The sequence below is a fragment of the Gadus macrocephalus genome, chromosome 17 (genome assembly GCF_031168955.1).
Source record: "Gadus macrocephalus chromosome 17, ASM3116895v1".
NCBI classification, from domain to species: domain Eukaryota; kingdom Metazoa; phylum Chordata; class Actinopteri; order Gadiformes; family Gadidae; genus Gadus; species Gadus macrocephalus.
In genome coordinates, this window is record NC_082398.1 from 10878628 (window position 1) to 10895999 (window position 17372).

A 17372-nucleotide genomic window follows, 5' to 3' on the forward strand; every position below is an offset into this window, starting at 1 on the left:
TTATCCCTGTGGTTACGAGCTACACCAGCTTTGTGATACTTTTTTAGTCACGTCGTTGTGTATGAGCATTACAAGGAGCGACGATTTATATGAAATGTGCTAAACCGTAGCGTTATACTATAGGTGTCCGGCAAGCCTAACCCTAACTCGGACGTGGACGTAAAATAAACCCCCACTCAGACAGTGCTTCACCATCCACACACACCGTGGCGTCATGCTAGAAGTGTTCGAAGTATTTAAACTTCCTCTTCGGACGTCGCAGTCAAGCGCTGCCCAGACAGAGCTCCACACACACACACACACGAGTGCCTCGGAAAAGGCCCTCAGAAGTCACGAAAAGAACGCCACCTGCGTTCACAGCAGAGTGGAACGTTCAGTGTTTTTGGGAACAAAAGCTTAGGATTTTACGTGACGTGACAAAATACATTGATTACTGTGTTCATATAAGACATATAACAACGTTTAAAACAAACCAAGAAACATTTTTGAGTTCACTGGCTCTTTAATTCTAAACGATTAACTCGTTGTAACACTTCCAGAATTCAACCGTTCGAATAACACATTCTGTGGTCATGCCTTCGATCCCACCTGTGTGTGTGTGTGTGTGTGTGTGTGTGTGTGTGTGTGTGTGTGTGTGTGTGTGTGTGTGTGTGTGTGTGTGTGTGTGTGTGTGTGTGTGTGTGTGTGTGTGTGTGTGTGTGTGTGTGTGTGTGTGTGTGTGTGTCACAGTAACTTGCCTGCCAAGCCAGCTGAGGAGGCCCTGAAGCACCGGCAGCAGTATGAGGAGATGGTGGCTCAGGCAAGAAGAGGGGTAAGATCGCATACCTTTCAGAATAAAAGCCTCCTCCACCTTCCCCATAGCATCTCTTTTAAACTCGGTGGAGGACTTTCAGAATAAAAGCCTCCTCCACAATCGCCTGAGCACCTCACACATTCTCAATGGTGGCTCAACTTAACTTTTGAGCCAAGCTAGTGGCCTGGCTCAAGGCTGTGCTAATATTCACTGGCTTTCAGAGTAAAAGCCCCGTCCTGGGGATCACCTCCACCCCTAAGGAAGCTAGTGGACTGTGAAGTAAATCTAAACCCTAAAGATCCAACTGGTGGTAAACTGAGATGAGGGGATCGTTATAACTGCAGTGTCTGGCTGACCCACTACGGTGCAAAACCTTTTCTCTCCCCTTTAATTTCACTTGCTAATGGCTATTTACAAGGGACACCAGTTTCAAAGGAGTGGCTGTACTCCATTAACCTTTTGCGTGGTGATTTCCCAGCGGACTGATATCGGGTGTGGTTTTTAATAATGTCCACAGTGCTTCAGGGAGTGTCGCCACTCCGGTGGCTCCACAGGGGGTCGGTGTCATGAACTTGGGCGCAAACACCTTAATTGGTCGTAGCTTGCCTTAATTGGAATCTGAAATCGTTTTTTTTTCTATTACTCTGTAATGGATATTAGCATCATTACCACTCTGACTCTGACTCTCCTCCTCCTCCTCCTCTCCCTCCCTCCCTCTCTCCCTCTCCTCTCCCTCTCCTCCTCCTCCTCCTCCTCCTCCTCCTCCTCTCCTCCTCCTCCTCCTCCTCCTCCTCCTCTCCTCCTCCTCCTCTCCCTCTCTCTCCCTCCTCCTCTCCCTCTCTCTCTCTCCCTCCTCCTCCTCCTCCTCCTCTCCCTCTCTCTCTTCCTCCTCCTCCTTCTCCCTCTCTCCCTCCTCCTCTCCCTCCTCCTCTCCCTCTCTCTCTTCCTCCTCCTCCTCCCTCCTCCTCCTCCTCTCCCTCTCTCTCTCTCTTCCTCCTCCCTCTCTCCCTCTCTCTCCCTCCTCCTCTCTCCCTCTCTCTCCCTCCTCCTCTCCCTCTCTCTCTCCCTCCTCCTCTCCCCCTCTCTCTCTTCCTCCTCCTCTCCCTCCCTCCCTCTCTCCTCCTCTCCCTCCTCCTCCTCCTCCCCCCCTCAGAGCTGAAGGAGGCGCAGAAGCGGAGGAAGCAGCAGGAGCAGCGCTGTAAGCTGGAGGAGAGCATCGGGACGGCGGTGCAGACCTGGAACCAGGACATCCTGCCCAACTGGACCACCATGTGGGTACCCCCCCCTGAATCCCCCCTAGTGGATCTCCCTAGGGACCCCCCCCCTGGTGCCCCCCCCCCCCCCCCCCCCTCCTGGGACCCGAGCTGAAACGGGGCTAACTCACACGCAACATGTGTTGATGCGGTGTGGTTGGCTTCAAAGCCCTCCCGTTGAATGGAGTGTGTGTGCTCGGTGGTGAACAGAAACACGGGGTCATAGTGCGTGTCAATGGATTACTACTGCAGGTTAGCATAACGGGAAGACCCTTAAAGTCATCACTATACCCACTCCTAGCCTCCAGCCTGCAAACACACAGCCAACCCCTCCCTCTCTCTCTCCCTCCCCCCCCCCCCCCCCCCCCCCCCCCCCACCTGCAGGTGTACCACTCGGCGGGTGAGGGACCTGTGGTGGCAGGGCGTGCCCCCCAGCGTGCGCGGGAAGGTGTGGAGCCTCGCCGTGGGCAACGAGCTCAACGTCACCCACGGTACCCCGGGGACCCCCTCCTTGACCGTCCTGGCTGCTGACAGGGGCTGGGTGTCTGGGTCAGGGCAGAGGGATTAGGAAGCCTTGGGACGCCCTGTCTATGATGTGACAGGGCGTGGTTTTGGGAACAGGTTGGTCTAGCGGGGGGAGGCTGCCCATTACGCTGGGTACACACAACAGGATAATTAGCCCGATTTTGTGCTCGATAGGGAGAAGGAATGAGGGTGGGAGAGACGATGAGAATGAACGGGAAAGAGGGTGGGGGCGAGATCTTAGGTGGGTGAGTGACAGGAGGATGAGAGAAGTTGGAGAGAGTGGCTGGAAGGGTTAATATTAATATATTAATATTAGTATTGAAACAAGCCGTTTGGGCTTCTTCTGCTGCAAAAGTGATGTTTCTTGCCACATCCAGCCTCCCTGAAAGCCTGCAAGTCATCCTCTAAAGCACACAGTCACCGGTTTCCAGACAAGATCAATCAAGTAGTCTGCCTGAGGTCACGGCCTGCTGGGTATATGTGGTGCATATACACTGAGTTACCACTAGAGGGCAGTGCAAGACACGGTTTGACGTTCACTGCTGTAAATGTATTATCCAATTGTCTCACTGCAATGCTTTTCAACCTATGCTGGGACGCTAGGGTACTGCAGGATGGTATGCTAGGGTGAACCAACTAAATAATTGCAACATTTTGAACAATTAAAATTGAATGATTATTTTGTTAAATATAATGTTTTTTATTGTGGTTGCTACTGTAGCTTGAAGCTGATTGGTTGGATTATAAATGTGGATTTGGAACACTCCGAGTCCCATCCACCGCTTGTTTAAACCCCAATCCCCTCTCTCTATTTCTCTCTCTGTCCTTCCCCAGAGCTGTACAACATCTGCCTGGCCCGGGCCAAGGAGAAGTGGAAGTCCCTGCCCACACCCAGCTCCCACACAGAGCCTGAAGGTGAGGGGGGAGAGAGTGGGAGGAGAGGGGGTGGGAGACGGAAGACGGACCTAGAGGGATCGCTGGGGGAGACATGGAGCCATTAAAAGAAGGACAGATATATTGTGGTTATGGCCTTGAGTGTTTGGTGTCTCCACGGTGTTTCCTCGTTATTAAATCGTCTCTCCTGATTACTAGTTTAAGCGTGTTATTATTTATTAGCTTGCTCTTAGTTTTTCGACCCTTCTGAACGTTAATTATGGACGCAGCATCGATGCACTGGGCCAAACTTTGGTTTCATGCCTCCTGCTAAACGCTGCCAATCTCCCCCCCCCCCCCCCCCCCCCCCCGCTCCAGACCTGGGCTCGTCGGACCGGGAGTCCAGCCTGGAGCTGATCAAGCTAGACATCTCCAGAACCTTCCCTCACCTCTGCATCTTCCAGCAGGTCAGTGGTGCCCCGAGCTGGGGAGGAGGGAGGGAGGGAGGGAGGGGAGGGAAAGGGAGGGAGGGAGAGAGAGCGAGAACTGAATAGGGTAAAAGAGCTGGGTGAGAGTGAAGTCCTTGGTGATTGAGAGAGGGTGAAAGAGGATAAGGGTGAAACCGAGGCTGAGCGGGTGAAAGAGGGCATTAGAGAATGGATGAATGAATGAGTGAAGGTGAGCTGAAGACCCGGAGCACGGACGCAGAGACGTGTCGGGTGGGGACCGAACACACCGCTGGCCCCTTTAAAGGCTCTGGGGACATTCCCCTGGTGACCCAGTTTGGTCAGCACTGTTGTTTGTGTGGTAAGAGAGAGAGAGAGAAAGAAAGCGAGAGAGAGAGAGAAAGCGAGAGAGAAAGCGCGAGAGAGAGAGGGAGAATAGATATCCTTCCATTTATGCTGTTTTTTATTTTTCTCCAGGGTGGGCCGTACCACGATGTGCTCCACAGCGTCCTCGGAGCGTACACCTGTTACCGGCCAGACGTGGGCTATGTACGTGTACACACACGGAGTCACACGCACACAGAGACAGAGAGAGAGTCCCTGACTTTCCATAAGTTATGTTGGACACACACGGCAATCCCTTTCATGTGATGGGCGGCCGGCTGTGCGTCCGCTGACCACACCAACACCACCCCTAGTGGAAGCCGTGGTGAACTGCAGCCTAGTGCTCCCTGATCCTGGGATGAATATCTGGGTTGTGGGGCATGAGGGCTGCTTCTCATCCTCCTTATCTGTGTGTACACCCTAGATGGATCTGCCCTTATTTCTTCACATATCTATACATTAACTCATTTTAGATTTTCTTTTACCCAGAGATACAGATAATAATACTGCTATTAATAACTTTGAATTACACAGCACCTTTCTATACATGTAGGGCTTTGGGGTCCTCTTCCTTAGGGGCTTAAGTCGAACGCACTCGCCACTAGACTAACCTGCCCGTTTAGGCAATCGACAAATACCCTTTTTTTGTTGATTTATGTTGCACCAAGTGCAAACTTTCCGACGCTCATGCAACCGTGCAAGAAAGATGACTTCCTGCTCTGACCGCACACACTCTCGCCCTTACACACTCACACTCGTGCACACCGTGGTTTTTTTTGTTTCATTTTTTATTAAGTTCAGCACGGTGTTCCTGTCATTAACCACAAGTGTCTGATCTACAGAAGCCATGTCGGTGAAACACATATTTAGTAGCGTCGTCCTTGGACAACCGCGTTTCATCTCATTGAGTATGGTGAATAAAGATTTACGTGTTGATATTTAGGTTGCCAATTGTTCACTGATTGGTCGAACCACAGGCTGGTGCGATCACTCAGACCACACTCTACCAGTGACAGATTTTTAGATACAAATGATCGAAGGAAATATTATCCAAATGTATTGTATATGGATTCAAAAATGCTTTCAAAGTAGGCAAATGTGGAGCCCTTCTTAACTTGTTATTGTTTATTTATCGTGGGTGTAGGGGAAGCAGAGTGAGTGTGTGTTTAGTCAATATGTCTCTGTGTGTGTGTCCTTTTTCAACAAGCGTGTGTGTGTATGTCTCTGTCTGTGTGTGTGTGTGTGTGTGTGTGTGTGTGTGTGTGTGTGTGTGTGTGTGTGTGTGTGTGTGTGTGTCTCTGTCTCTGTCTCTGTCTCTGTCTCTGTCTCTGTCTCTGTCTCTGTCTCTGTCTCTGTCTCTGTCTCTGTGTAGGTGCAGGGCATGTCGTTCATCGCGGCGGTGCTCATCCTGAACCTGGAGACGGCCGATGCCTTCATCGCCTTCTCCAACCTGCTCAACAAGCCCTGTCAGATGGCCTTCTTCAGGGTGGACCACAGCCTGGTGCCGACCCCCAACACACCCGCCATGGACGCTGCACACACACACACCACATATACACACAACAAATACACACCACATGTACACACACCACATGTACACACGACATATACACATACAAGATATATACACCATATGTACACACATGATATATACACACCACATGTACACACAAAATATACACACAACAAATACACACCACATGTACACACCACGTGTACACACAACATATACATACGACATGTACACACAAAAATATCAAAAGATCTATACACGATATGTACAAACGACATACACAAGAAACATAAACACACACAAGATATATAAACGTGTAATGTACACACATCATATGGTCCGTCATTGACGTTTACATCATTTACAGGATTTTTTTTTACAGTTTAAAGAATCTTAAAAGAGTCGTGTTGTTTAAGATGCTCAAGATTCTTTCAACTGTTAAAAAAAATACTAAAGTAGATGTCTACTTTGGTTTCTTTGAAGTCATCTAAAGAGTGACAGACTCCCTCCTTTGTCCTCAGATGTTGACCTACTTCGCGGCGTTTGAGGTGTTCTTTGAGGAGAACCTACCAAAGCTCTTTGCACATTTCAAGAAGAACAGCCTGACCCCTGACATTTACTTGATAGACTGGTAAGCGTTCACGCTCCTCTCTCATCCTTCAAAGTTAAAGCACCCCACCTTATTAAGGATTTGTTCTGCTCAATTAAAGTGCTGGAACCAATTTTGAAGTCTCATATGTAATGCTTTGACGAGTACGCAGCCTACGGCCAAGTACAGCTACACAAGGAGCATTTTGGATCAGGTTTGGTCAAATGTAGTAGCGCTTTTATTGTGTAGGCCAATTTAATTCAGTCTACTCTCCTGGAACCGTCACCTTATCGTGGTGGAGAGGTTTGCGTGTCCCTGTGAACCTGAGAGCTGTGTTGTCTGGAGCCTTGTGCTCCTGGTAGGGTCTCTCATGGCAGAGTGGTCTCAGGTGAGGGGCCAGACTAAGAATGGTTAAAAAAAAAAAAAAACTCCAATGAATAACGGAAAAAGAGGAGATGTGACCCGGCCCGGAGGAAGCCCGGGGCCCCCGTCTGGAGCCAGGCCCAGACGGAGGGCTCGATGGCGAGCGCCTGGTGGCCGGGTTTGCCACGGAGCCCGGTCGGGCACAGCCCGAACAAACTACGTGGCACCCCCCCTCTCTTCATCCCATGGGCCCACCACCTGTGGGAAGACCCGTTGGGGTCGGGTGCGCAGCCACATGGGTGGCAGCGAAGGTCAGGGGTCTCGACGGACCAGACCCGGGCGGCAGAAGCTGGCTCTGGGGACGTGGAACGTCACCTCGCTGTGGGGAAAGGAACCGGAGCTTGTGAGGGAGGTGGAGCGCTATCAGTTAGATCTGGTGGGGCTTACCTCCACGCACAGTCTCAGCTCCGGTACCGTACTCCTGGATAAGGGTTGGACTCTATTCTTCTCCGGAGTTGCAGAGGGCGTGAGGCGCCGGGCGGGTGTGGGGATACTCATAAATCCCCGGCTGAGCGCCGTGGTGTTGGAGTTTACCCCGGTAGACGAGAGGGTCGCCTCCCTGCGCCTAAGGGTTGTAGGGGGGAAAACTCTGACTGTTGTTTGTGCGTATGCACCAAACAGCAGCTCAGAGTACTCGGCCTTCTTGGAGACCCTGAATGGAGTCCTGTATGGGGCTCCAGTAGGGGACTCCGTAGTTCTGCTGGGAGACTTCAACGCCCACGTGGGCAACGATGGAGACACCTGGAGAGGCGTGGTGGGGAGGAACGGCCTCCGTAATCTAAACCCGAGTGGTCGTTTGTTATTGGACTTCTGTACTAGTCATGGATTATCCATAACAAACACCATGTTCGAACATAAGGGTACTCATAAGTGTACCTGGTACCAGAGTACCCTAGGCCGAAGATCGATGATCGATTTCGTGATCGTGTCATCTGATCTGAGGCCGCATGTTTTGGACACTCGGGTAAAGAGAGGGGCGGAACTGTCAACCGACCACCATCGGGTTGTGAGTTGGATCAGGGAATGGGGGAAATTTCCGGATAGACCTGGTAAGCCCAAACGAGTAGTGCGGGTGAACTGGGAACGTCTGGAGGAGGCCCCCGTCCTAGGTATCTTCAACTCACACCTCCGGCGGAGCTTTTCTGGCATTCCTGTGGAGGTTGGGGGCATTGAGCCGGAGTGGGCGGTGTTCAAAGCCTCCATTGCTGAAGCTGCGGTGGCTAGCTGTGGCCTCAGGGTCTTGGGCTCCTCAAGGGGCGGTAACCCCCGGACACCGTGGTGGACACCGGTGGTCAGGGAAGCCGTCCGACTGAAGAAGGAGGCCTTCCGGGATATGTTATCCTGGAGGACTCCTGACTCGGTTGCAGGGTACCGACAGGCTCGAAGGGCTGCAGCAGCTGCTGTGTCGGAGGCTAAGCAGCGGGTGTGGGAGAAGTTCGGAGAGGCCATGGAGAAGGACTTTCGGTCGGCACCAAAGTGTTTCTGGAAGACTATCCGGCACCTCAGGAGGGGGAAACGGGGAACCATCCAAGCTGTGTACAGTAAGGATGGGACTCTGTTGACCTCAACTGAGGAGGTCGTCGGACGTTGGAAGGAACACTTTGAGGAACTCAAAGTGAATCCGAATAACACGCCCTCTATGTTGGAGGCAGAGCTCGAGGTTGATGGTGTTTCGTCGTCAATTTCCCTGGTGGAGGTCACTGAGGTAGTCAAACATCTCCGCAGTGGCAAAGCCCCAGGGATTGATGAGATCCAGCCAGAAATGCTAAAGGCTCTGGGTGTTGAGGGGCTGTCATGGTTGACACGCCTATTCAACATCGCGTGGGAGTCGGGTACAGTGCCAAAGGAGTGGCAATCCGGGGTGGTGGTTCCCCTGTTCAAAAAGGGGGACCAGAGAGTGTGTGCCAATTACCGGGGTGTCACACTTCTCAGCCTCCCTGGTAAAGTCTACTCCAAGGTGCTGGAAAGGAGGGTTCGGCCGATCGTCGAACCTCAGATTGAAGAGGAACAATGCGGTTTTCGCCCCGGACGTGGAACTACGGACCAGCTCTTCACTCTCGCAAGGATCCTGGAGGGGGCCTGGGAGTATGCCCATCCGGTCTACATGTGTTTTGTGGATCTGGAGAAGGCGTATGACCGGGTCCCCCGGGAGAAACTGTGGGAGGTGTTGCGGGAGTATGGGGTAAGGGGGTCTATCCTCAGGGCCATCCAATCTTTGTACTCCCAAAGCGAGAGCTGTGTTCGTGTTCTCGGCAGCCAGTCAGTTTCGTTCTCAGTGGGTGCTGGTCTCCGCCAGGGCTGCGCCTTGCCACCAATCCTGTTTGTAATATACATAGACAGGATATCGAGGCGTAGTCGTGGTGGGGAGGGGTTGCAGTTCGGTGGTCTGAGGATCTTGTCACTGCTTTTTGCAGATGATGTGGTCCTCATTGGATCATCGGCCTGTGACCTTCAGCGCTCACTGGATCGGCTGGCGGCCGAGTGTGAAGCGGCTGGGATGAGGATCAGCACCGCTAAATCTGAGGCCATTACTCCGGGTAGGAAATGAGTCCTTAGCCCAAGTGAAGGAGTTCAAGTACCTCGGGGTCTTGTTCGCGAGTGAGGGTTCTATGGAGCGTGAGATTGGCCGGAGAATCGGAGCAGCGGGGGCGGTATTGCGTTCGCTTTACCGCACCGTTGTTACGAAAAGAGAGCTGAGCCGCAAGGCAAAGCTCTCGATCTACCGGTCGATCTTCGTTCCTATCCTCACCAATGGTCATGAGGGTTGGGTGATGACCGAAAGGACAAGATTGCGGGTACAAGCGGCCGAAATGAGTTTTCTCAGAAGGGTGGCTGGCGTCTCCCTTAAGGTACGGCCACACCAACCGCGTTACTCGCGTAAAGGTACGAACACACCAAACGCGTACCCCGCGTAAAGACGCGTATAAAATCTGCAATTTTTCCATAGGGAACCATTGGTTTACGCCCGTATGAGCTGCGTAGATGCGTTACATGCGCTAAAGCAACATTTTACCCGCGTTAGCGGCGTATATATACACGCGCGTACGCACCTACGCGCGTACGCGAGGAGTTCAAAAAATTTAACTTTCAACGCTCATACGCGTGATGCTTAGCCGCGATAGCCAATCAGCGTGGAGCTTGACCCGACGTCACTGGCAGAGAGTAGTGACGCTTGCACAGAAGCATACGGCCGACATCTTTCTTTATTCTGGGTGGAAATAGTAACATAGTTACGCCATTAAATGCATTTATGGAAACATTTTTAGCGAGAAATGTGCATTTTACTTTCATAATGTTCGCTCGGTGAATGTGAAGGATGTTTGGTTTGATAGTTATGACCAGGGGCGATACTAGGGTCAGAGCTTTAGGGGTGCTGAGCACCCAATGAGCCCCACTGCCGCACCACCCACCCTTTTTTTCACCCGAAAAAAAGGGTAACTTTTTTTTTTGGAGCCCTTTCCAGAACACCAGCTTTATTGTGACAGTTCACACAGACAGCCCCCTGTAACAAACACAAAACCTTCTTCACTCAGCTGGTTTTCCTGACCGTTAACTTCATGTGCCTCCTTTTGTATCAACAGTCATTCGATTTGATAAGATTAAACTTTATTGTCATTGAACTGCAAAATGCAAGTCATCTTCTGTAAATTTTTTACAAATGGCAATCTCTAATCTACTTGGTTGCCCACCTGTCTGAACTTTTATAAACCAATATAAGCCATCAATAATTAATAATAAAACAAGCTTCACATCAAGAGCAAAAAAAAAAAAAAAAAAGGAGGTGAACCCAAAAAGTCCAAAGGTCTTGAAAATACTTAGAAATTAAAAATATAAAAAAAGAAAATGAGGGAAATCTTTGATAGTACTTCCCCTGAATCCCAATTTGGCTCTTCCAAGTATGCAGGTAATACACTCTACTTTGGGAGAGTTATTCTATGTCACCGCACTTTGAGGGTGGCAATCCTGTCAATGACCCTTTGGTGTTCAATTCTTTCGAGCAACTCCTCCTTCTCAATGGACATCACAGCTAGGTGCTGGAGTCTGCTTTGGCCTGTGGTCCTCCTGAGCCACAAGTTGACTCAACAAGATATTCATCCATTGTCTTTGTCTTCCGCCTCTGTCCTGAGGATGATTCTAAGACTGCTATCTGGTTCGTCTCACACATAGCTTTTGTTCTGAAAAAAAAAAGAAGATGGAGGTCATCATGGACTGTCCCTAGTCTCTCACCTGAATCTGTCTTTTTTCTTTTAAAGAACCGTCATATGTCCAACATGGTCTCACAGGAATCCGTGAAATGACTACGGTCGGACGCTTAACTCGAAATCCGTGGCCACATCACGGAAACACGCCGATATCCGTGTGTGAGCCACGGAATTAGAGTCAGCTGAGGTGGTTTCGGGCATCTGGCAAGGATGCCCACTGGGCGCCTCCCTTGGGAGGTGTTTCAGGCATGTCCAGTGGGGAGGAGACCTCGGGGAAGACCCAGGACTAGGTGGAGAGATTATATCTCAACACTGGCCTGGGAACGCCTCAGGATCCCCCCGTCAGAGCTGGTCAATGTGGCCCGGGAAAGGGAAGTCTGGGGCCCCCTGCTTGAGCTGCTCCCCCCGCGACCCGACCCCGGATAAGCGGATGATGATGAAGATGAAGATGATGAAGATGATGATGAAGAATCACTTTGGACACAATCATCTGCCCACTGACTGGAAAGCAAACATGTACTATTATGACGTTGGCAACAAGCTTCCTGCGCTCACACGGTTCCACTATCGAGCATCACAACTACCTAAAGGGGAAGAAAATATCACAAGTTAAGCTGAGTCTCCCCACACCCCCACCACCTGTGGAAACATTACAAACCCCCCCCACCCCCGCCTCCCTCTCCGACCGCTGTCACCAAGGCTAATGGGATGTTGGTTTCGGAGAAAGCAACCTGGGTGGGTGGGGTGATGCAGGAACAAAGAGTTCAGAGTCATTTTGTGGTTTTGAGACGGTAGGGGTGTTAAAAGATGTAAACATCCTTTCAAAACCACCTAGAGGGCTGTTGTTTCTCTAACCAAGCCTTCTGAGTATATTAGTATATTCTAAGTATTTTATGTATTAAAATAGAGAGCCCTGCTCTAGGGCGCCTCCAGGTCAGACCGAAGACATCGGGGTTGGAACCCAGAACCTTTTAGCTGAATCCCCCCCGGGATGCCAAGAGGTTCTTCATAGTAATACTAGAAACTGAAAATGAATTGCCCTACTGTGAGTGCAGCCCTTCTGAGCTCCGGGCCCCCCTTCTACACTCTCCTACCGCCCGGGCTGAGGCGGGCTGGATGCGTCATGTGATCAACCGTCTGGTGGATCATTGTTTAAATCTCGCTCTTGGTATCACTCCGAATTACCTCTTTACCTGCCGTAGTAGAAAGAGTTGCCTGCCCAACGCTCAAATGAACGGGCATATCGGCCTGTGGCAGGTGATTGTTTTGGCTATAACCATTCCTCCTCCTGCTGCTGCTATTACCACTACTCCTCCTCTTCCTCCTGCTATAACCGTACCACCACCTCCTCCTCCTCCTCCTCCTCCCCCCCCAGGATCTTCACGCTGTACAGCAAGTCTCTGCCCCTGGACCTGGCGTGCCGCGTGTGGGACGTGTTCTGCCGGGACGGCGAGGAGTTCCTGTTCCGCACGGCGCTGGGGCTGCTGCACCGCTACCAGGACGCGCTGCAGGGCATGGACTTCATCCAGATGGCCCAGCTGCTGACCCGGCTGCCCGACCTGGTGCCCGGGGAGCAGCTGTTCCAGCACATCGCCGCCGTGCACATGACCTGCCGCGCCGGGAAGTGGCCGCAGGTACGGACGGATCGAGACGGACGGACGGACGGGGAATGGCGGTCACACGCTTTTATTTTGTGTCGTGTGATTAGAGATTTGGTTTACGTATTTGGGAACGCCTTTCTGTCTTTATAATTTGTATGTGTGTTTTTTATGGTGGTCTGGCAACATAAAGCTAGGGTAGGCCATTTAGAGACACCAGCCAGAGTAAGCTAGGTTTTGACGGTATCTAACTCGGGCCTCCCTCCAAAGCCACTCCTCCTAAACACGTGACGAGCTAGCTTCAGTCGTGTCAATAAAACGTTGACAAATATGAAAAAAAAAAAAGCTTCTAAAATGAGTTGCCTTGCCTACCGTTAATGCAGACTTCTTACATGTGGGTGAAACGACTCTTTCAGCGGCAGCTTGGTAGTTGGTCCTGCTATAACATGACCATGACGACTGAACCCAACGAGATCAACCCATTAGAATTACTGAACCAGGAAGTAACACCAAGTTATTTAATCACACAGGAGTCATTTTCTTGCCAGGCGGACCTTAAAGTGCAGCTGTAGAACATAACTCAGTCAATGTTTGTGGACATTCATGGCACACATTGTGGACTTTGGGGGTTGCTCTTCCAGCGTGGCTCACGGTCCCCTTGTCTGTCCCCCCCCCCCCCTCCAGGTCCTGCAGACCCTCCAGAAGGACCAGGAGCGGTCCAGCCCCGTCCTGAGGCGCTGACCCCCCCCAGGCCCGCGCTTTGTTCCCGCTCCTGCACTCTCTAAAGGGACTTGACCCCTGCTCTGTCCCACCGCCGGGGGGGGGGGGTGCGCTGCTGCCCGACCGCCAGCCCCGCCCACTGACTCGTGAGGGACAAGGGCCCGGACCCCCCCCCCAGTGGGACCCTAGGAGCCCTGGGCTGGGCTGGGTGGGGCTGGGGGTGGACCTACGGGGTGCTGAGCCGTTGGTTGGAGGCTGGGGTGCTGTGAGGGAGGGTGGGGGGATTGGATCCCGCCGGCCCACTGGGCAAGCCGAGGTCTGGTGGCGGAGGCCCCCCTGACTCTGGAGCCCTCCCCCGGGTGGAAAGGGCGCCCTGAATGTATCGTGCCCTCTCCCACATCCCCTGCTGGAGGAACCTCCCTCCTCACCCCCGGAGACCCAGAACTCAAGCAGAACCCTTCCAGCGGTCCACCTTATTGATCTACCACCCCCCCCCCCTACTCTCTGCTTACATATCTGTCTCTCTCTCTCTCTCTCTCTCTCTCTCTCTCTCTCTCTCTCTCTCTCTCTCTCTCTCTCTGTCTCTGTCTCTGTCTGTCTGTCTCCCTCTCTGTCTCTCTCTGTCTCTGTCTGTCTGTCTGTCTCCCTCTCTGTCTCTCTCTCTCTGTCTGTCTCTCTCTGCCTCGGTCTGTCTCGGTGTTTGGTAGATAATATAACATGAGGAAGGGCGGTGCGGTGCGATTGCACTTGTGGCTGGAGCTCTGCAGGCGCTGAGCGTGTTGCACGCGGGTGAGATGGAGGAGATGAAGAATTCCTCTGGATCTCGCTCTTGGTCTCTCTATTTCTCTCTTGATCCCTCGCTCTCTCCCAGCTCCGCCCTAAATTCTGTGTTTCTCTTCAAATTGCTTCCAACTCCCTGTCTTCCCTGTTCTGTTGAACTGTTGTGTGTTTGGTTTGGTTTGTTGTGTGTCCTTTTTTGTTTTATTTATTAATTTCTGCATCCCTTTCCATGGAGTTAAAGCGCTGGTCCTTTGGACCAGCCGGCTGCTAACTGTATTTATGAAGTTAAAACACAACAACGGAAGACTGTAGATGAACAGAAGTACTTTGCTGTAACTTGACACCGAACCCCCCCTCCCGCCTCCTTCCCCCCCCCTTGCTCGTTGATAATTTAAATATTTTAGTAACACGTGTTCCGTCATTCCTTTCACCAAAAAATAAATTATGTCCGGTTTCTTTTTAAAAGACGTATTTAAGTTTAAGCAAACCACCATCGGATTAAACAGATCCATGTCAGCAGCCATTACGACTGTGTTGTTCCCCTGTGTCTTTGGACGGTACATTTCAGCTGTCCCGTAAGTCTCGGGTGTGTGTTGAGTGACTTGGGTCGATTTGAAACGTTCAATGCCTTAAGACTGGGAAACGGAATCGCTGGCATTGGGATGCGGTTTGCTCTGAAAACGGTTATTCTAGAATGGTCTAGAAGCCTTGGAACTTTTAGAATGTAGACCATTTGTAATGCGTCTGTATGTCTGAACCCCCCGATCCACTCATTCACCTATTTCACACCGGGCGTGTTTGTGGTCTCAAAGAGTGTTGCGTACAATCAACCCTAGGCTTAGTGTTTTTGTTCAGTTAGGATGTGGGATTACTTTTTAAAGATTTAAATTGTACAGGTTGTGTTCTTGTCCATGTTGCTCCCGATCAGCCAGGGGTCAGATAATCGCCACATTCCTTAGTCAATGAATCCATCTAAACTAAAATATAACGATTATGTGCTTCTATATTTAAGATTGAGATTAATCGTTAACCTACATTTCCGTCTTTCCGTTTAAACAAGTCACCATTTGCGTTGACTTGACCATGGATCTTAAATGAAAACTACCTATCATACAACAAACTAAGGCAGACTTACAATTGTTAATGTTGGTGTGTTTTACTCGACTGCAGAACTTTTATCTTCGGATTTGGCCGTGCCGAACTCGACACAGAACGGTTTTAAAGTTTTAATGAGTGACCCATTTTTGTTTGTTTGTTTTATGCTGCCGACCAACTAAGACGTATGGTCTATCTTACCTCAAGAGAAAAATAATTAGTTTTTATTATTTTGCACTCCTTCCCACCAGCGACCATCAGTCCATCCAACCTTTTGCACACCTGCCTATTACATTTGTGCCTCGCAATCCACGAAATGTCCCCGATGGTGTGTGTGTGTGTGTGTGTGTGTGTGTGTGTGTGTGTGTGTGTGTGTGTGTGTGTGTGTGTGTGTGTGTGTGTGTGTGTGTGTGTGTGTGTGTGTGTGTGTGTGTGTGTGTGTGTGTGTGTGTGTGACATAATTTAAAGAGTCTCTCATTGATATAGTGAGCTTGCTGTTCGGTTACTGAATGTGACAAAAGGGGGCACTGAAATTAATCAAGCTATTGAATAGATGTCCCATGACTGAGCAGGCCTACTGCACATGCTTCTCCCTACAGAACCATCAACGGTCAAAGAACCTTGTAATGCAGACAGGAAGTCCAGGGGCGGGACCTTCCAGTGCCCCTTATTGTACCCCCATGCACTCTTGACAGGTGTGTGGAAACGACCACTTCAAGGCGTTTGTGGTCGTCTCTGAGAGTAGGCTTTCATTGTGTGGTTTGTATGGACGATGACAACAATGTTGGACCATGTCCCACTTGAAGTGTAATATAGAACTGTTTTTATTTAATAAAGAGCTGTACATATTCGACATTGGAACTTCGTCACGTCGTCATTGTTGCTGAGGCGATCTAAAGGTGATCGAGGAATCGAGCAAGGCCTAAAGTCTTTGTACACCAGGGCAATTGCTTATTGTGAGTGTAGCGACAAAGTGTTAATTGTTGCGTACACATGCACAAACATTTACACACACTGTTTCAAACGGTGTGAAGGAAACAACGGGTTGCAACTGATGGCAAGGTCCACAACTAAAAGAAAATACTTTCAATGACTTTTCCCTCCTTCAACAGCACAGGGCTCTCTCTGGGCAGTGGCAGTTCACAGGATTCCCCTTCTGAAGGATGCATTAATTCGTTATCAAACAAGAGAACAACCCAGAATCGAACGTCTCCAAAACATGGATATACTAAAGAATGCATATCCACATCCACATCCATGCACATCATAATTCCCCTCATCCACCAACTGCCATTCGCTATGTTGTTTAACACTTGGATTAAAAAGTTAAATATGGAGACTGGTATTCAATATGGAGTCTGTTGATTCAGAGTACTGTATTCAACATGGAGTAGAAGCTGGTTAAATTATACATCATCTGTTGGAATGTAAAAGTAATTTGGCAGGAGCAGTTTTGGTAGTTTTTTTAACAAGATAGGTTTGGTCATTTTGACAATAACCAAGGACAACTTTTGTTTAATAAACATCAGTATGTTTAATTGATGAGTTGAGTACTTATATTGTCACATTGGCCGTTGCTTATTATGTTCAGGAACAGGAAAGGCAATGTAATATGTGCATAGCTAGGCTGTTGCCTTCTTGCATGTGGCAGTCTCATATTGGTCGATTTTATATTTACATTTAGAGTTCACAGCAGATACAAATTTAGTTTGAGATTTGTTCAATGCTAACACATGCAAATAAAGAGCTAGCACTGCGAGCAGGAAGATACTATCTACTCGTGATTCAAAATGTGATTGGTAACAAATCACAGCAAATCAAGTCTTCTAGTGGTGGACTTGTAGCTGGGTGTTGGGGTTAGAGCTCTCCAGTGGTGGACTTGTAGCTGGGTGTTGGGGTTAGAGCTCTCCAGTGGTGGACTTGTAGCTGGGTGTTGGGGTTAGAGCTCTCCAGTGGTGGACTTGTAGCTGGGTGTTGGGGTTAGAGCTCTCCAGTGGTGGACTTGTAGCTGGGTGTTGGGGTTAGAGCTCTCCAGTGGTGGACTTGTAGCTGGGTGTTGGGGTTAGAGCTCTCCTCTAGTGGTGGACTTGTAGCTGGGTGTTGGGGTTAGAGCTCTCTAGTGGTGGACTTGTAGCTGGGTGTTGAAGTAAAAAATAATTGAGAATTCATATTCTCCTA

General features: G+C 50.2%; 1 protein-coding gene across 1 annotated transcript in view; it reads left to right on the forward strand.

The window, feature by feature from the left end:
- Positions 1-16055, forward strand: part of tbc1d14 (TBC1 domain family, member 14) — a 39274-nt gene extending 23219 nt beyond the window's left edge. The window contains exons 5-14 of the mRNA XM_060077358.1: positions 730-811; positions 1949-2064; positions 2431-2537; positions 3406-3486; positions 3823-3911; positions 4368-4439; positions 5647-5775; positions 6309-6418; positions 12377-12635; positions 13284-16055. Coding sequence (XP_059933341.1) covers positions 730-811; positions 1949-2064; positions 2431-2537; positions 3406-3486; positions 3823-3911; positions 4368-4439; positions 5647-5775; positions 6309-6418; positions 12377-12635; positions 13284-13340 — 1102 coding nt within the window. The 3' untranslated portion in view covers positions 13341-16055. The remainder of the gene's footprint in view (positions 1-729; positions 812-1948; positions 2065-2430; positions 2538-3405; positions 3487-3822; positions 3912-4367; positions 4440-5646; positions 5776-6308; positions 6419-12376; positions 12636-13283) is intronic.
- Positions 16056-17372: the final 1317 nt, after the last annotated feature.